The 19,491-nt window shown below is 31.8% G+C and overlaps 3 protein-coding genes and 2 long non-coding RNA genes across 5 annotated transcripts; 4 read left to right on the top strand and 1 right to left on the bottom strand.

Moving 5' to 3' along the window:
* The first annotated feature begins 1,211 nt into the window (after positions 1 to 1,211).
* Positions 1,212 to 2,630, top strand: LOC149094667 (glucose dehydrogenase [FAD, quinone]-like). Its single transcript, XM_089266747.1, has 4 exons — positions 1,212 to 1,435; positions 1,571 to 1,761; positions 1,827 to 2,405; positions 2,473 to 2,630. Exons 1-4 carry the CDS (start codon positions 1,428 to 1,430, stop codon positions 2,574 to 2,576), a joined length of 882 nt encoding a protein of 293 aa, XP_089122873.1. The 5' UTR covers positions 1,212 to 1,427; the 3' UTR covers positions 2,577 to 2,630.
* A 3,053-nt stretch (positions 2,631 to 5,683) lies between these two features.
* On the top strand, positions 5,684 to 8,703 carry LOC149094666 (uncharacterized). The gene is made up of 3 exons (XR_016198157.1): positions 5,684 to 7,463; positions 7,617 to 8,027; positions 8,091 to 8,703. It is a non-coding gene; the product is annotated as an uncharacterized LOC149094666 (long non-coding RNA).
* Positions 8,704 to 13,565: 4,862 nt separating this feature from the next.
* On the top strand, positions 13,566 to 15,035 carry LOC107359167 (uncharacterized). The gene has a single exon (XM_015925629.2). It carries the CDS (start codon positions 13,716 to 13,718, stop codon positions 14,358 to 14,360), a length of 645 nt encoding a protein of 214 aa, XP_015781115.2. The 5' UTR covers positions 13,566 to 13,715; the 3' UTR covers positions 14,361 to 15,035.
* Positions 15,036 to 15,363: 328 nt separating this feature from the next.
* On the bottom strand, positions 15,364 to 17,270 carry LOC107359165 (glutathione S-transferase Mu 1). The gene is made up of 2 exons (XM_015925628.3): positions 17,139 to 17,270; positions 15,364 to 16,170 (listed from the first exon to the last, which is right to left on the bottom strand). Exons 1-2 carry the CDS (start codon positions 17,172 to 17,174, stop codon positions 15,532 to 15,534), a joined length of 675 nt encoding a protein of 224 aa, XP_015781114.2. The 5' UTR covers positions 17,175 to 17,270; the 3' UTR covers positions 15,364 to 15,531.
* Positions 17,271 to 18,119: 849 nt separating this feature from the next.
* Positions 18,120 to 19,416, top strand: LOC107359207 (uncharacterized). The gene is made up of 2 exons (XR_001568039.3): positions 18,120 to 18,205; positions 18,554 to 19,416. It is a non-coding gene; the product is annotated as an uncharacterized LOC107359207 (long non-coding RNA).
* The last annotated feature ends 75 nt before the right edge of the window (positions 19,417 to 19,491 follow it).

The raw sequence follows: 19,491 nt of genomic DNA, 5'->3' as shown, positions 1-19,491 counted from the left end.
TTGGTTGGTGATTGAAAGATGAACAGAAAAGAGGATAAAAGAAAATGGATAAACAATTGATTGAATGAAAAAGAATTGAACTTAACAAGTATATAAATACAAGATTTAACCTGATTTATTGATGAAGCAAATGATGAAGTAAATGATGGCAATGATGATGATGATCAAGTTGATGATGACTAAACTAGCAAGAAGAGCAAGATGATAATGAAGTAGGTAATGAGACGAGGGAAAGTTGGCAAAATATTGCAAACTTGACAATAAGACGTCAAATCAATTGGATTGTTCACCATTAAACGTCATTATCATCTTCATCCATTTTCATCCCATTTTTTGTGTGTTGGCTTTTTTACTTTCACACTAACACCATCATCTTCATCTTCATCTTTCTTCTTCTTCTTCTTCTTCTCACTCATTTTTTTATTTTTAAACTGTTCTTACCTTTGTTTGTTCAGTTTACCTGGTTTTACTTGGTCTTCCTCATCATGCTAGTCAACTATTCAGTTTCACTTTAACGTTGAAATGTTTCTCATTGTTGCTCGCTTGCGGACTTTTTTCATTCCCATTTCATTTTTTGGTTAAAATGCCAATAAATCTTTTGGTTCAGGTTAAATCTTTATTATTGATTATTACCATTCAATCAAATATTTATTTTCTCGGGTTGTACTTGTTTGACTAATTGTCACCCACGGTCAATCTTTTAACCAAATTTGGTGTTCGTTTGTTTGATCGGTTTCTTGTCATTCTTGAACTTCGCCAGTTTCTTGTTTAAATATCAATTTTTTGTTTCTTCTTTTCTAGGAAACTAAACATAATTGGCCCAAAAGAGTCTTGTTTTTGTTGCTACCTTTTCTCATCATTACTTTAATAACAATCATAAAGTTGATAGTTTCTTGAGCAATTTATTTGTAAGTCATTTGACATATTTGACTTGTTGATTGTCAAGTTGACATTTGTTTTTGGTCAATAAGTATTACATGGTTATCTGTTAATTCATCTATTTATTGAGATTGCTTGGTGAAATTAAAATCATTTTATATGTCAACAGCATTTCAATTCAACTTTCAATCAAACTGATCATTTGATTAGTCAACTAGTTAAGCCATCTAACGGTGTCTATTTAAACCTTTTCATGTTTAGTTTTCAAATGACTTAAAAGTTATTCATTTTTCTTGGCTATTTGGCAAAGTTTTTCACTATCAATTCTAATTACTTGAACGCTCATTGACTAGTTGGGGCTTCAGCTGCGGGATGTGTGCTGGCTAATCGCTTATCAGAGGACCCAAACAAAAAGGTTTTGCTGCTCGAAGCCGGTGGACCAACTCCTAGTTTAAGTGAGATTCCAGCTTTGTCAAACATCTTTCAAGGGTCGGTTTACTCATGGAATTTCAAAACGGTTCAACTGGAGAAATCTTGTTTCAGTATGCATGATCGAGTAAGTACAGTTAAACAAAAATTCTGGACAGTTTTTACGATTTGATGTTTAAATTTGGGTTACGCTTTTGAGTTTTGAGAACTTGTAGCAAATGTCCCTAGCAAGAGCACCAATAATAATGTTTTGATTATTTAGAAATGCCGATTTATTCGGAAAAGGCCTGGGAGGAACTACTATGTTTGATTCTATGATTTACTTAAGAGGTAATCCAGATGAATACAATTCTTGGAGCACACTAGGGTTACGTGAATGGCGTTGGGAGAAAAATTTTCCATATTTCATCAAAGTAGAACAAAAGAGAGATGCTAATTTGTATGACACTAATCGTAAGTATTTTTTTTCGAAACACAGTATGTACCTTTAATTAACAATTTACTTTTTATCTCGCTAGGAGATTATGGGACTAATGGATACCTTCCTGTAAATTTGGATCCATTTGAAAACATTGTTACTAAATCAATTAGAACTGCTGCTGCAGAATTGGGTTTACCCTATGGTGATCCGAATGCTGTGTCTAATGTGATTAATGCGCGACCACAATTCACTCATTTTAATGGAACTCGATTTTCAGCATCTAAAACTTATTTAGAGCCAGCTATGCATCGACCAAACTTGAAAATTCTAACTTTTTCTCGAGTTAATCGAGTTATATTTGATGGCAAGCGAGCGATTGGGGTTGAATTTAATCGCCATGGTTTAAATCATTTTGTCGCTACTCATAGAGAAGTAATATTGTCGGCTGGTCCGATTAACAGTCCAAAAATATTGATGCTTTCTGGGATTGGACCGAGGCAATTGATTGAAGAGCATCGTATGGAAGTTATTGCTGACTTGAAAGGTGTCGGTAAAAATTTGGTAAGTCCTTTGTGTGCTTTTTCACTTAACTACAAATTAGACAATGTCCCAAGGAGCATATTAAAAGATCAATATGATTATGATACAATCAATGAGTATGTTGAATATGGAAAAGGTAAGAGTTGAAAATGAGCTTACTATTGAATCTATTTCGTCTTAATATCTTTTTTTGACTTTTACAGGTCGATTAGCAACTACAGGATATGATTCAATCACAATGCTCAATCCACTGTCTATGGGCTTAATGACACTGAACCTTATTTGGCTTGTTCTGCTCAGTCATTAACGGTTCCGTCCGAGTATATATCTGGGACCTGTCGTATAGGCGATACAAAAGATCCATTTGCTATTGTATTAATAGATAAAAATCTAAAAGTTTGTTCAGTTTAGTTAAGTGAAGGTTAGCAATCCGATTTCAAGTTGATTAATGTGACTTTTACCAGAGAATAATTCCATTTTCAAACTTTGGCCGAGATTTTAAAACCTGAAAACAATTGACAGGTTAAATTTTTTATTAACTATTTTTGAAGACGAAGAGCTGACTTCTGTATTGCTTAGCAACAAATTCAAGCATTGTTTAAAATCTATTTCCAACACTTTTTCTGTGGAAATGTCTCCTCCTGAACAAATACTAAACCATGTATTCCGACTTTTTCGGTCCATTAGCTTCTTCAGTACAATTTTCTTAGGACTTTTCAATAATCTTTCAACAGTCTGAGTATGAACATTTTGATCGAGAGGATTGATAAAATTAATACTGTGATTAACACTTCTGTGGAAATAGCTAATTTGTTCAAGATTATTATAAACTTACCACTGGTCAGTAAAGATTGTAGTTCATGCGATTCATCAATTTCTAGATGTAGGCCTGCACCATCGATAATTTAGTCAAATTCACTCAATGCTTCTAGAGCAACTTCTCTAAAGAACTGAAAATATTCAACTATCGTAATTTTGTTTCCTTCATCCAAACCTACTTGAATAGCACTTCGAAGAACTCGATACAGTGGAGAATCCCATAAAGTTGTGAAAATTTTGATAGTCTCCCTCTACTGGTTAGAACCTTAACTCATTAAATTTGTCTAATTTATTAGTCATCAAAACTAGAACCTATGGCAAAGGTTTGAAGCACTTGAAGCAAAGGTTTAATCAAAAGAGGGAGCCATTCAATTTTTACAACCTTATCGGACCCTTCACTGTAATTGATATTCTTGTTTTTCAAAACATCTTCCATTAATTGACTAGTTCTAGGTGCTCAGCAAAACCAAGTCCTGAAATATCTCAATTATCAAAAGCCGTAATTTTGGACACTAAATGGCAGTTATTTGAATTACTAAAAAATTTGAATCTACTATGATTAAATTATGTGAAAAATTAACCCGCCAATGTGCCATTTTATTTAATAGGTTTACCAGAATACTGAAAAACTCACCAGGAAATCAACCTTCATTGAAATGATGAAATGTATTAAAAATCACTAAACCCCTTTCCTTAAACTTGAATCTGCAACTGATAAACTATTGGAAAAACTAGACTTTTTCATGATAACATATCCGGAATAGAAATGGAATGGACTTTGAATTTGATTTTCTCGGAAACTAGTAATCCGATCAGGTCAAAATTCTCAGTATGGACAGACGGTATATTTGCGTGTATGAAACCAGAATTGAAATTAGAATGATAGCACCAATAGTTTTCAACATGAGCAAATTAAAGCAACATGAAGTTTTTAAAATTTTTGCGAAACTCTGAAGATAAAAGTGATCGAAAAGCGGTAGTCGCTCGATTCATTAGTGCTGGTATTCCTTCAACAGCATATCGTGAATATGCCAAACTCATTCTTGGAGGAACTGTGCGTAATAGAGATGTTCCGATATGATTGATCAATCGAAAAGATCGATAATCGGAGGAAAAAAATTGATAGTGATCAATTTTAAAGGAGATGAATCATATTGACACATCCTCTGCTCGATGGCAGAAGTTTATTTTGATTAAAATTGTCTTTTAAAGTGTTTTTTGTGTAAAAAATAGCGAAAAGAAGTTTAAATATCGAAAAATTTCATATCGATATTTATCGCTAGTTTAAGAGATCGATCGACTTAGAGAAAAGACGGATCGTAAAGATCGATCACCCTTATGATCGAAAATCTCTAGTGCGTGCGCCTGGAAGTGGATTAGTGCGCTCAAAATTCGATAATTCAACTCGAACTATAATTCGAATGGTTAAAAATAAAGTTTTTTATGGTTATGCTGCTGTTGGAAGGAAAATTGGGGTTGATGAAAATCTTACATCGAGAGACTTGGAATAAATGTTCGGGCTAGAAAAAAATTTCCTAAAGTTACCCCTGAACAGGCTCAACGGCAAAATAATCGACTTCGTCGATTGAGAGAAACCATAGGAAATAAGCAATTGATACTCGATGACGAGAGTTATTTTGACCTTGAAGGGTTCAACTTTTATGGTTCTGATTAATTTGCTTTTAAAAGCATTGAAAATGTCCCTCAAGATGTGCAATTTCGCCGATGCTCAAAATTTGATGGTTTGGATTGCGATTGGTACTGAGGGTTACTGCAAACCGTGCTCAACTGCAAAACTGACAATCGGTGCTCTCAATGCTGATTTATATTCTAAAGAAGGCTTATCAAAATTGCTTGATTGATACCGTGGATCAAAAAGGAATATAAACACTCAAACACTCTTTTGACCTGACCTTGCAATTTGTAACTACGCTCAAAAATCACTCGATACACTAGAGGGCGCTAGTATCGCCTATGTAAAAGACAAAAATCCGCCTAATTGCCCATAATTAAGGCCAATTGAGGATTTTTGGGCAAATTTGAAATGCAAAGTGTACTCAGATGGTTGGTTGCCTAGAAACAAGTTACATCTTATTCGTAGGATCGAAGATGAATTGCGTACATTCGATCATTTTTTTCAACAATTTGATTAGAAACATTAAATATAAAATAATCAAAGCAGATCGAGGCGGAATTAACACTCTTATCGAGCGCTAAAAGCATGATAAATCATTATGGTAATAAAAATCTCTATCTTAAGTAGTTTTTGCGGTAAATCAGGCGAAAGGTCCATAAAGTCTATTTTCCGAGCAAAGCCACTTACTCTGGTTCAGCTTAGTACTGGTGGCAGCTGCTTTACTTTAGTTTATAAATTTTAATTTTAAACAATCAACTTGATTTAAAGTCAAATTCAATTCAATTTAGTTTAAAACAGAAGCGTTTAAGCACGATAATCAGAAAAATCGAGTGAATCTAGCAATTCTGGACATTCTGTAAAGATGATTAAACCAACGGAAAGAATTGATGAATTTAGTATGAAAAATTATCGAAAAAATCGATCAAGCATTTATACACTCATCGACCATTAAATTTAAATCAAAACAAACCAATTTTTCTGATTATGGTGCTTAAACTGCTTCTGTTTTAAAGTAAATTTAATTGAATTTGTCTTCAAATCAAGTTAATTGTTTAAAATTAAAATTTATAAACTAAGTTAAAGCAGCTGCCACCAGTCCTAAGCTTAACCAGAGTAAGTGGCTTTGCTCGGAAAATAGACTTTACGGACCTTTCGCCTGACTTATCGTTTTTGCTAGAGAAGCATTCAAAGTTCATTTCCATTTCTATTCCGGATATGTTACGCAGATGTCTAATTTGTAACGAATAAGCACGATTAAAATTAAACTTGAATAAACAAAAAACACTTTTTTCATAATGCTGAATCCCCTTTCTTTTCCTCTTTCATTTTTCTTTTTGCTCTCGACTGTTGCCATCTCCATCAACCGTCACAAATTATTAAATAAAAATTGTCAGTGAATCCTCAATTCATATCATGATAACGCATAAGTCACCTCAAAATTAAATATTTTATTCAACTGAATTTACATGTTAATTGGCTCAAAAGTTTGTTTAATAATGTTTATATTGACATTTACATGACATTTACGTTGTCTTCAAACACCATTTAACCTTTTACAGGACTGTGTTTGATCATGAGATTATCAGCTTGCGAAAAAATTGTGCTGGCAACAATTGTTTTTTCCGTGTACAGAGCTAATTATGCTGATTAATTGACCTTGAAGTCACGTTTGACTTTAGAAAAGTCATTTAATACTCTTTTAATCTCGTGAATCACCTTTGAATTCAGTAAACAATGAGAAAAATAGTAAATAAAAAATAAAAACATTGTAAATTACTTTTTATTTGTTCATTTTTACAGAAATACTATAAATACTCAGAAATTTAGTTTTTACTCATCATATTAAAACTCGTGTTAACTGAATCAGTTATTTTCTACCAGTTTCAACCAATCAAATCAAAATGAATTCCCATATTGTTGAATTAATTTTCATAATTCTTATTCTCTCAATTTTAGCATCCACTTCATTTGCGGACGAGGACGACACTGTGGGTGATGCTGTTCAGATAGTCTTAGGTAAAAATAATCGCTAAAATAACCAAGAATGACCTTGTAAAAGACCAATATAGCCCATGAATAAATAATATTCCATTTGATATGCCAATGTTTTTGTTTTTTACTATAAATTCGGTCTAATGATTTATTTCGTTAACTTATCGACTCAGTACTAAACTAAAGCGTAAGTCATGCTAACTATTAATAATGATTAACAATAATCTCATTTATCATGACATGATGATATGACATCATCTTCTCTTTAGACAGAAATAGTTATAGTTATAATTTGATTTCGAGTTAATAGTTGGAATTTTGTGGGTTTTTAGAGGCATAAAAATATGTCTCATTGACGTTGCGAGTCCGAAAATTTTTACTGTCTGTGCCACCATTGATATTGTATAGAACTGTATTGTACGGTATTGTACTTTTATGGAAACCGGATAGTATTGTATCATTAAATCCTCACATTATTACATTGAGGTGATGTTAGTCATTCTTAGTGAACCTGAAATTGAATAAACCAAAAAGGCAAGAGATGGCGCCTATTGCAATGTAACAATATCTTTATTTTTACTTTAAGTTCATTATTTTATTGTAATTATCAAGTAATCTTTGACTTTTTTCATTAAAATTCAGTTTTATTTAGAGTGTCGCAAGACGAAACAGAGAAGGACAAAAGCAAAATAGAACGGTTCAAATCTGATTTTCGATGAATGGTTTTAAGATTGCGACTCGAGAATGGTAAGTCTTAAAATAATCATTCACCCATTATGGTATCTTAATATAAAATTTAGCTGATTCGAGATGCGCACTCATCTCGTGTATCAAAATACCGATCAAGTATACAATTCTATAACGAAAGTCTATATTTCTGTACTCTATCCTTTCAATCAGCTTAACCATTTGAGCTTTGACTATCTATGCTTTAACTATTCTATCTGCCTCTGGATTGCTTTTGCTATTTTGACCCTTTAACTTGATTGTAATTACAACGCGGACAAATTTAGCTCAAATTTGTCTCTTCAAGCTGTCGAGTTACTACTGACAAGTCTAGAGAACTTCCAAAAGGAAATCAAATAAATTTTAAAGAAAGGAATTGAATAATTCCATTGGATGCTGTGTGAAGAAACAAGTACGGTTTGAGTATCAATAAGTAAATTGGATAAAACATAAGATCAATCAACAAAATAACTTTGCTTGGATACTTCATGGAACTTTATCGTGATCAGTAACCGAAAAGTTGAAAAGAGTTATAACCAATTCATTGGAAACAAAAAAAAGTTTTTATTAGAGAAATGCTAAAGGGTTAGACATTTATTATCTTTGAGCTTGTTTTTTCTCTAAAATATATTTTCTCTCATTTTAAAGCATATCAATCACCCAGGTGACCAGAAGAGGTTCTCTCATGGAAAATGGATAAATATTGTATCATAAGAAACAATAAGGAAAGTTCAATCACAATTTGATGAAAGTTGCCTTTCGAGACAAGGAACCGATTTTTTATACCAAATCTAACCAAGAATTTTCAGTACAAGTTCGCTCTCTTTTATTGGTTCAGTCGAAAACACTTTTCTAAATTAACTTCTTTGAGGATTTTTCAGATAATTCCTTCAATTAGACTGACAAATTCATGAACATGACTTAAATTGGACCACTTAAGTAAAAGCCCTAAATTTGATGATCTACAATGTACAATCTGTAGATCTGATGGTGAAGAGTCTTGAGTTTATCTGTTTTGTTTTTCATTTTTCAAATAAATGTGATTGTCAGGTACACCTGAACTTAATATCGAGGTTCATCAGAGTTTTCATTTCATCGTTTGATATCTTGCAATAAATGAGTTAAATCATATCCAATTTCACAAAGCTTTGGTCCATTCCAATTGCAATATCTTACAATCTATCCAAATCATACTTTGCTAAATTTTCTGTAAAACAATTCAACAATTTTGTTTAAATAAAGTTCTAAGCAATCAGTCTTCGAGTTAAATCTAAATTTCTCTTAATTTTATCGTAAAATTTGATTGCGAAATTCATTGATTAACTGCAATAAAAGATCGATTTGTGGAAATCGTATTTAAAACTGAATCATCCGTCTTTCACCATTTTTACCCTGAAATACGATAAAAGTTAATAAGAGCAATAAAATAGTGGTTAACAGATCAACTCGCGTCAAACCATTAAGTAAAAGTATAAAATAAAAGACTAACTTTACAAATAAAATCTTGTCAAACCAAATGAAATAATAATGCTTGTAATAGCAACTGGCAATAAAAAGCATTTTACACGCAAATCAAAATGAATACAAAAAGGTAACAGACAAAAATGATGAAAAGTAAAGGGTAAATGATGGAGTGAACCAGAAAAGAAAAGAGAAACAAATAAAAAGAGTAATGTAGAAGAGTCAGCATTCAAAAAGTTAAATACTCATTGGAGGGCGACAATAAGTAAATTATTAAAATTAATAATACAAAATTGGAGCAAAAAAAACTAAAAAGTTCTGAGAAAAAAGTCAAGATTAAAAATTTTTCCAATGTAAAAGAGTCAAAGTCATCCAGTATAGCCTGAAACTCTGCCTTTTTGAATGCTGTCTCTTTTACCTTACTCTTTGAACAGATGTAAAGATGACAAAAATAAATTAACCAGAAAAAACCAGGAAAACCAGAAAATAGAAAGAGAAACTTGATGAATAAATAAACAGTTGACTATACAACTTTGATGACAGCAATTGAATGGGTTAAATAAATTAATTTAATTTAATGATGATAATGTAAAAGATTGTAACTGATCACGATAAGTTGAAGGAAAAATGATGAAAATGTTCAACTCCAAGGCAAAACTGGGAGTTGAACCAAAAAAAGGCTTCACTTTACTCTAAATTATGATTAAAAGTTTCACTGGAATCATCTTTCACAGTTTATTATTAGTTATATTATTAGCATTTGGACTGATAAGTAAATATAATAACAGAAATAAAGTATTGAGATAAGGTTATAAGGTGGGTTAACTTGTGCTATTAAAGTGGCTGTTAAACATGAGGCAAAGAGTTTATCCATTGGTTTGGAATCATTGAGAAGTTGAAGTTTGCCTGAAAGTAAACATGACTTGAATTGGGTTCACAGGCTAACCACTTATGTAGACGATCAACATGATATGAAATTAAGGTTTTTGATAATGGCTGATGACGATCATCATGGTCATTCTCATCAGAGCTTTTTACTGGTTTTACCAATGATAAGGGAAGAAGATGAAAAGGGAAATGCAATAAAATTAAAAGAGGCAACATCATTGTGATCAACAACACAAAATGAATGTCCATGGTCTTTATCAACATTGATCATTCCTTTACCATCTTTACTTTCATCTTTATTTTCATCAACACAATCTACATCATCACTCTCATCATCTTCATTATCTTTGCCGTCAATTTCATCTTGGATGACAGTAAGCTTTTCCTCCTTCTTTTTTAGATATGTTTATTGGTAATTTCATTCAACTTATGGCATTTATTATTGCCTCTTGTTGATCAGATCAAACATTCATCATTTCACAAGGATAACTCATCCTCATCAACCTTGTTTTTCCCATCTTTATAACATATTAAACATAACTCCAGTCTTGTCTTTATCATCTTTTCATCTTATATTAAGTTTACCCTGTTTTATTGTTAGGCCTTCTCAACATTTCAAGCCAGCAAATTGTACGTCATTTATACACATTCATGTAAACTTATTGTCAAAAATGGACAATATTTTGATGATTTTAATTCAACTGCAAAATTAACTCAAACACTTTTCATTTCATCACAAAAGCTTTTATTGAAACATACGATTGAAATGTCAATGAGACAATGTTTAAAGATCAAAATGATTGTTATTTGCATCTTGGTTTAGATGCATAAATAATGGCTTAATAGTTGACAGATTATGATACAATTGAACTAAAATTATTGTAATGATATTTTAGGTGATAGAAATCAAATCATTTCAGTTTTAATTGTTATGCCTAAGGAATATCTAACTGGATAAATAAAGGTTAAATGCATTTCAAAATAAACCATTTTCTTGGTTTATGCTTTTATGTTTTGCCATTTTTATTGGTGAAGGTTTCAAAGGATGGTTTGTAATGTTTCCAATTTTTTAATAATCAATCAGTTAATTAGAAATTATTTCATGTTTTTAAATACGATTTAAATCTACTGGTTTGAAAATTGTGGTTGACATGAGAGACAGATCAGCTTGTGATTTTATGCAACTGTAACTGAATCGATCAACATTTGTTTCGTTTTTGAGCTTTAAATTTGTTAGTCTTGATTATTGTTATTGTTGATGAAATTTATAAATTAACTTTCAATTTTTGATTCCATTTCTTTGACTTATTAGCTAAGTGGTTGTTGAATGATTGATTTGTTGTTCATCATTTAGTTGATAATTCAGTTTATACAGTTAATCAAAAGCATTAGTTTGATTTGATCGAGTAAACTGAAGCGTTTTCAGTGAATTTTTCTTTTTCAATCTTCTCCTCATCACATTTTCAAATTGAACTTTTCATTTTTTTTTTACTTCTTCGCCTTTATCTTGCCATTCATAACTTTGATTCAATATTATGTTCAAGTTTTAAGAAGAAAACCAGAAAAGATGAAATAAAAGTGACAACTAAAGTTGATCCAGTAAAAGTTATCATCAGATGAGTTCAGGATGATGAAGCATGAGGAGTAAAAAATGATAAAGATGAGTGAATAGGAAATGATGATGCAGAGAAACTGAAAAGGCTGATATCAAATGGTTTTTATTCTTCTTCTTCTTCTTCTTGATTTCTCATGATTCTGTTGAATCGTTTGTCTAGGTAAAAATGATAAAAAAATAAATATATTCAATGGTAAAAAAGATATGCTTGGATCGGGACAAGTTTAGTTTGTTGAGGTTGAAAGGTTATAATATAATGTATAATGATGATTATGATGATAATGATGGTGATGTTGATCATATTAAAATGAGTAATGAAAGCAACTTGATACAATTTATGGGTTCATCATCAAAATCTATCATGGATTTAGTGATGTAACGAATTTTTTTTTCTCTGAAGCAAAAAAAGAAGCGATAATGATGAAAATGAATTGAATTGAGTGAGAAAATGAGGATCAAAGTAAAAAGGTGGAAAGTTGATTCAAATTCAAGTTGAAAGGGATCTCCATAATGGTAATGGCATCATCATGATTATTATATTATTGCTCTTGTTGATATTCTGGAAATTATTGTTCCTTGAGATAAGAAGGAACGTTGAATAGACGAAAAGGGGATTGGACAGGTATTTGAGACATTTAATTAAAGATGTCTTCTTGTATCCTAAATTTGAGGTAAACTTGCTTAATAATAAATGATTTCTCGGTAAGTTGACATCAAATTTTGACTTTAGATCTTGTTTAAAGATCAAGTTTTTTTTGTACACAAATGGTTATGACATGAAAAATTGAAAACTATCAAAGTCAAGGAGGAAGAATTACAGTGATTGTGGAGAAGACAATGAATTGGAATATGAAAGGTATGAAGGAATAAAAAGTTTGACTAATTAACAATAGACTATTTCAGTTGATTGAAAGTGGATGATGAAAGGGGAACCAGTGACAGAGAGTTTGGTCAGGAAGAATTAATTCATGATAATGGTTTGAATGGGCCCATTGTTTAGTGACTTGAAATGAAGTGAATTATCAAAGGTAAATTAATGCTGAATGATGATTGTGGGTTAGTGAAAGGACTAGTTAGTAGAGAGCCTTTGAAAGGGAAATGAGAATGGATGAGAGAAGAGAATTGATAAAATAACAGGAGAATGGTGATGGTGATGGTGGTGGCGATGTTGATGATAATGATGATCAAGATGATAGTAATGATGATAAAAACATGAAGCATGAGCTGAAGATAGTCAGGAGAATAGATGATATTCTGAAACTCTGTTAGACTCTTTAAAGATGCTCATGTGGCTGTTGCTTCAATAAAAGTAAACCTTTTCTTCATCTCACCAATTTCTTCCTTTCCTTTTCTTCTTTATCATCATTACTTCTTCTTTTTACAATAAACATCCCAATAGATTTTGTTCCATTTACCATATTTCGTTTATAAATATATATATATATGTATCTAATGAATATATATATGTATTTTTTCACTTTGCTTTCCTAATCATCAGGTTTTTGATTCATCTTAGGTTTGAGCTTATTTTTCATCCGCAACTTTTTTTTTCTCCTCGATTTTCATCCTGATCTTCATCTTCCATTTCTTATCCTCCTCCTTCTTTTCCTTTTATGATTTCCTCTTGATAGCTTATTGTTTTCCTCCTTTTCCTTTGGTTTTTCTTCTTCTCCATTTTGGTACTTCTCTTTGCTTCTAGTTCACAGTTAAAGTAAAATCAATCCATCAGGAACAATGTTATTTTGTGATTACCCAGAATGTTGATTTTCTGATTGACTTAATGGAAGAGTTGAGCAGAAATCAATGATTAAACAAGTGAATAACAACGTCAAATCAATTAATTACACTTTCTGACTTCCATCATCATCTTTTCAGTCTTGTTACCATTGTTGTCCGTTGAATCCCAAACACATGTTTCAACATGTTGACTAGTACAGAGAAATAACAAAAAAAAACAAGGAAAGAGTTAAAAACAGTGTAAAAAGTGATATTTTAATGTTAAAGTAATAAAATCAACTTACAATCAATTAAGAGGAAAGTTGTAACAATCGGTGAAACATGATTGTTTACACTATTTAATTACCCGCATTATGTTGAACACTTAAATCCACATTAACCAGAGAAACCAAAAGATCAACACCAGAACACAAATAGGAATACATTAACCAACAGCCAGACAGCAATCAATTGATCATCTAAAATCTTCTGTCTGTTCACCACTTCGTCGGGATTCCATTAAAATAAATTTTACCACTAATTAATAAATTACCACTTAATAGTTAAACAGATACCAGAAAAAAAACATCAAAATGATTTCAGCAATGCCAGCTGTTGCTGTCCGTCGTGAGCGGGAAAAAAACCGGCAAGGAAAATTAGTTGGTGATCCTTTTGGTAGAGGTCTCACTTACCTTTCTACAGCTCATCATTCGTATCTTCCATCTTCATATTATCATCATCCTCATCACCATCATCAACAACAACATCAACATAATCAAAATTCATCTAATCAACAAGCAGGATCATCAACAACCTCATCAAACCGTCTCAACTCATCTAATAACATTGCCAATGAAGAGAAACATCATCTTCGTTTCCTCATCTATACTTCAGTTGGATGCCTTGTTATTGGATTAATCTCACTACTCATCGGAATTGTTACCTTTAAATTGGCAACCCAGATAATTGGGATAGTTTTTATTGGACTGGGTGGTTTATTTTGTATCATTAAAATTATACTCAATGGTAAATCAAATTCATCTCCGGCAACAACCTTGGAATCAAACAATAACCATTTAAATTTAGCCAAAACGTCTTTAACTCAACCCTTGGTTGGTTCAAAGCAACCCAATAAACAAAGTTCAATCTCTAGTCATACAAAGTCAACGGTTGAATCTGCTGATTGTTCAAACCCAATGTTATCATCAACAACTGAACAATGTCTGGAGGCAAGTTGAAGCTGATTTTTTTTGTTTATATTTTAAATAACCATCGTAAATTCATCAAGTGTTCACTTCACATCATCTTTTTGCCTCGATCGTCACTGTTCAACAATTAACCAAAAATGTTTAATACTAAGCCTATCACGTAACTAAATTTCACCCTTTCAGCAACTTTCTGTTCAATGTTTTCTTTCCCTGTTATTGTTTACTTTCATCTTTAAGTTTTTCATATGGAAATTATGTAAACAATTCTGTATTATTAACTTTATTGTTCAAATTGTTTTGACCAAAATTTAAACAAACTTGCACTTGGTTTGTTTAATATGGAGCCAAAAATGTTGATCATTTTGATCAACACTAAACTAATGGAGCTACTGATAATGCTGCAAAGATGGTTGGATTAAGTTTATCACGTTGGATCCTTCTTTTCATTTTGTCGGTTAATTCAGTTGCAAATCTTGGTTAATTAATTACGACTCAATTTTCCATTAACAAAAGTGTATTATAAACTCAAGACTTGACTTTCTCTGTGCAATTTGGAGAGACCAATTAGGAGGTAATTAGGTTGATTGGTAGTTAAAGCTGCTCTAATTTAATGTGAATCTTCCAATTTATAAACATCTGCAGTTAATACACCTTTGGAAATCTTTGAAAAATTTATATTATAGTTTAATCATGTTGAAACTTTTTTACGATAAGTCTGTAATTATGTTGCAAAAAAAATCGCGTTTTTATTTCGCGTTGTATTGTTGTCTGAATCACAACTACAAATTGTCACTCTTCAAGATAATGATGGTCGATAATTATACATTACGTGTTGTCTTGGATTAATTTGATGATAGCAATGTGTTTCCCATTAATGAAAAACAATCCAGTTGGAAGACATAATTAAATCGTTTTATACGTGATAATGCGAAAAATACTGAAATAACCCTTTCAAACCATCATTTTTCACACGATCTTATATTATGGATTATTAGTATTATGGATATTAACCGATTATCTATAACGATAGCAATTTTTTTCAAAGAGAGCATTTAATGAAAGGGAAGAAGCCGATAGTAATTATTGGCAGAGATTTCGATTGAAAATAATTTCTCTCAATATTATGAGCATTTCGACAAATTTGTAGAAACTCTTTTAGCGTCATGGGAAGAGATTCAAATTGAGAGATTGGTCAGTTTCCTTACTCCTCAGGAGGGTTGTGTCGACTACCAAATTTGGCTCTATCTCCATTGAGAGGCCATTTGATATATTGGTCACTTTTCAAATATTTCTCGATGGTTGGAATAGCTTTGAATGAAGAATGGAAATCTTTCAGATTAGGGAATTCATTAAGGCAATTTGGTAAAAGGTAGAGTTGTTGATCAATAAACTCGAAAAGAAGAAAGTCAACGAAAGAGATATTTTCGCCGGTAACAAACTTGTTTTCGCCAAGAAATTGAGCCAATGATTTCAATTTTTCAGGGAGTCCTTTGATGTAATCGGGTTTGAGTTTCTCGAAATCAGGATTGTAACACATTGAGGAAAAGGAGCTCATCAAATCGGTTAGTTGATAACACAACTGGTCAATTCGTTGTTTCTCACTTTCCGTTTGACCATCCAATTCATATTTTCTGGCAAGATGTCTGAGAATTGCCTTACTCTGAGTTAATTTAGTGTCTCCGTCAATGTAGTATGGTAAGTTGGGAAATGATAATCCAAGAGAATATTTCTCTTTGTTCCATTCTTCTCTACTAAAATCCGGAGCTGGTCCATAGTTGTATCGTTTATCTTCATAAACAGCCTCCTTGTAATTCAAAAGAAGTCGAATGGGTTGGGCCAACTAAAATAGCAACACAAAGAATGAGTAAATGATTGAGTGAGAAGGTCTAATTAAACCAGGTTAAGGAAATGTACAATCGTTTCTCAGGTTAAGTCATGCAAGGTCATTTGGCTATGCTCAAATAAATAAAAGAGTCTATTAACCCGAGCAAAGAAGAAAATGTTTTCGTTGGAAACAGAACAGTGATTAATGGAATAGCAAATAGCAAAGGTACCGACATAAAAATCAAATCACAGAAACGAGCAAAATTTTCTAACTTGATACTAAATCTCATCTTGATTTTGAAGTTAATTCATCTTCTGAGATAATTATCATGAGAAAACTCACCAATACATAACGTCTCAGCTATCAGTTTATCATAACAACACTTTTGAGCTAGCAATTGTAACGTCATTTAAGTCTATTGACTCAAAAATGTACATCTTTAATGCAACTAGCATAATGAAGAATAAAAAAGGCATTTTATTCTTTTCTTTCTCCTTTTTTAAGCCCATGGCAACAAGGAGTTGATACGCTTAAAGAAAGCTTCAACTGTATAAACGTTGGGTTTAAAAGGTATAAGCTGTTCACAAAGAAATCATCTAACAAAGAAAAGTATCATTATCAATAAATTAAATAATTTAATAAAGTTACCTAAACAACTGATTTCAAATTTTCTTTGTCACATGGGTTTTATAATAAAAAGAAAAATAAATGGCAATCTATCGTTGGATGGAAAAAGTTAACTACTAAAGGCTTGCCAATTTAAGGTAATCAATCAGGTTAATAAAATTAGGATAGTGAATACTCAATCAAGATAATAAATGAAAAAAAGACAGGGTAATTCAGGTGACAAAAAGAAGAAAAAGAAAGAAAAAGCATGAAAAAAAACTGATGCTGAGAAACAATTTTATAACAAAGTGATTAGAATGGAAGAAGAAAAGGAAAAGAAATCAAAAAAGACAGTTAATTAATGAAAGATTACTTACGCCTCGAATGTTCCAATAGCCAAGAACAGGAGCCATTTCAAATGTTTAATTATAAAACAAATTAGTTGAATACAAGATTATAACAATTGAATAAATTAATAAATTTAATAAACTGAAGTTCAACTGGTTGAAGTTAACTTTACAATTTGCAGTTTCCGTCAATGCCGTAGACTACAACGGGTGGTTACTAATGGTATAGATAGATGGCGCATGAGATCGCCATTTTAGCTTGTGGCGCCGTGAAGGCTGACATAATTCCCAAATCTCAATAAACAAAAAACGTTCGTACTAAAAGTAGATGAGTCCACTCTGATTAATGAAAGTTTTCATCTTTAATCAGTGACATTTATCTAAAGATAGTAACTCTTTGTATTCAAAAAGGTCTATCAGTCAAGAATCGCTCACCAAAGAAATAGCACTTCTCTAAAAATCAAATACTATGTACAATGTGAGTGGAATCGGTGCGACTGATTATATTCAAATAATCTGCCCGTCAATTGTGTTTCCATACAAATAGATCAAGTTGCATCTCTTCCTAATAATGATGTACAATGCAAGTTAAAGTCATCGGAATCAACGTCAGCTTATGTCCTTTTCTTGGTGTTTAACTCATTTAGTTGAGCTCTCAGAAATTGGATGCACAACCGGAAAAATTTCAATGATTGTAATCTTTTAAATATTTAAATCGTATTTCTGTTAGATTGTCAATTGATCATGATTTTAGTGCGCTGTGAGTGTCATTCCGATGCACTGAGATCTGAGTTAGGTTTGCTTTATCAAGATTGCTCAGAAATAAATCTAAATGGCATGCGAAATTATTTAACTTCAGCCTTTTTCATGGCATTTGTTTATTATTTTGTAACAGCTTTTAATTCGCGGCTTCAATCTTTTCAAATCATCAAGTTTGCTCCATCTATCGTTTATTTTAGAAATTGATTGAATCGTCTGGCTTTCGAAATTTGTTTCTTTTTAAGTAAAGTTGTTTAGTGTAACAAAAGCTAATCATTTTTATACATGTACATTGTATTTTAATACCTGTGATGTTCAATTGTTATCTTTTTCTTTGGGTGAGTTTACGTTTTTATTTACTCAAGGTTATTATTGAATTTGTCATTGCTCAGAAGATATTATAGCAAATCAAAAAATCATTGTTGTGATCCATGTTGTTGTTGTGGAAAGAGTTGAGTGGAATCATCAAAAAAAGATGTTTAGTAGCGAAACATCATTTCTATTTCTTCTTTTTACTGGAGCAATTCAAAGAGTTTACTGTGTAGCTGTGTGAGTGTTTATGTTTGTGATATTATACAATACACTTCTCAATTCTCCTTTACTTTGGAAAGCAATTAAATCTAATGGTTTTTACTCCATTTTTTTCTCATACGTTTTTTTTCTCCCTTCTTTGTTTCGCCTTTCAGGTTGTCAACATTGTTTGATCTTTTCACCATCTCAAGGATTCACCTTTTGAACAGTTGAAGACGTAACAACCTCTCTTTTAAAACTATCTTCATCATCAGTAGTAGCTGTTAAACAGCTTAAATCTCCTTGATTTTTGATCTTTATCCTCTCCTGTATCTTTACAATCGTAATATCTCACTTTTATATCCTGTGTCTGATATAATTTATTGCCTTCAACATGCCTGGTAAACGAAAGTTGAGCCAATTTGAAAGTGAGTTACCCTTGAAGGAATTTGATGTCCACCAGGAGTCAATCATGGATTTTGTGTCCATCATGTTGAATCAAGTTGAAAATGTGGTTAGCGGTGCTGTTACATCAAGTGATATCACAAGTAGCTTGGCAACAACACCACATGGACCTTCTGGGGAAATTCAATTGCCTACAACTGAAACTCCTAGCTGATTGAATTCATAAATGGTGTTAAAATCAAGACGAATCAGACAAATCGGACAAACCGGACAAATTACGAGCTTTCATTGACATATTTAACCTATTCTTTATTCATCTACTATACAATATATTTATCCCCATCTAAATTTAATGTCAAACACAATACGATGACAAATATGAATGAAAAATTGTGTCAACCTAATAATTTTGATCGATTTGTTCATATCGATCTAGCTGAAATACCATGTGATACACGACAAATGAGTGAGATAAGAAAAACAATTCCATTCAACATGTCAGCATTATTTTCTTTTTGTCATTGACTTGGAAAATTCTGATTAATACATGCATTTTGTACTTTAACTGCATTAGGTATTGACCATGGAATCACATTGTAATCAATAAATATTAATTTCCTAGCAAATGAAAAAACCACCAAAGCTGCTGACAGTTTGTGACGCTCATTCAATTATCAACTTTCGCTGTAACTAACGCTCGTGATAAAAA

This window comes from Tetranychus urticae, chromosome 1, assembly GCF_039701765.1.
Source record: "Tetranychus urticae isolate SD_2017Ah chromosome 1, NJAU_TeUrti_SD_1.0, whole genome shotgun sequence".
Lineage (NCBI taxonomy): Eukaryota > Metazoa > Arthropoda > Arachnida > Trombidiformes > Tetranychidae > Tetranychus > Tetranychus urticae.
Note: the sequence above shows the minus strand (reverse complement) of the source record. Positions and strands in the feature narration are given on the sequence as shown.

What these genes read in the sequence shown, in the direction of transcription:
- LOC149094667 (XM_089266747.1), top strand. An exon ending in TAATTTGTATGACACTAATC is followed by an intron (nt 1,762 to 1,826) that starts GTAAGTATTTTT and finishes TTATCTCGCTAG; the next exon opens with GAGATTATGGGACTAATGGA. An exon ending in GTATGTTGAATATGGAAAAG is followed by an intron (nt 2,406 to 2,472) that starts GTAAGAGTTGAA and finishes TGACTTTTACAG; the next exon opens with GTCGATTAGCAACTACAGGA.
- LOC107359165 (XM_015925628.3), bottom strand. Translation starts at nt 17,174, where the DNA reads ATGGCTCCTGTTCTTGGCTATTGGAACATTCGAGGC. An exon ending in GCTATTGGAACATTCGAGGC is followed by an intron (nt 16,171 to 17,138) that starts GTAAGTAATCTT and finishes TTGCTATTTTAG; the next exon opens with TTGGCCCAACCCATTCGACT.
- LOC107359167 (XM_015925629.2), top strand. Translation starts at nt 13,716, where the DNA reads ATGATTTCAGCAATGCCAGCTGTTGCTGTCCGTCGTGAGCGGGAAAAA.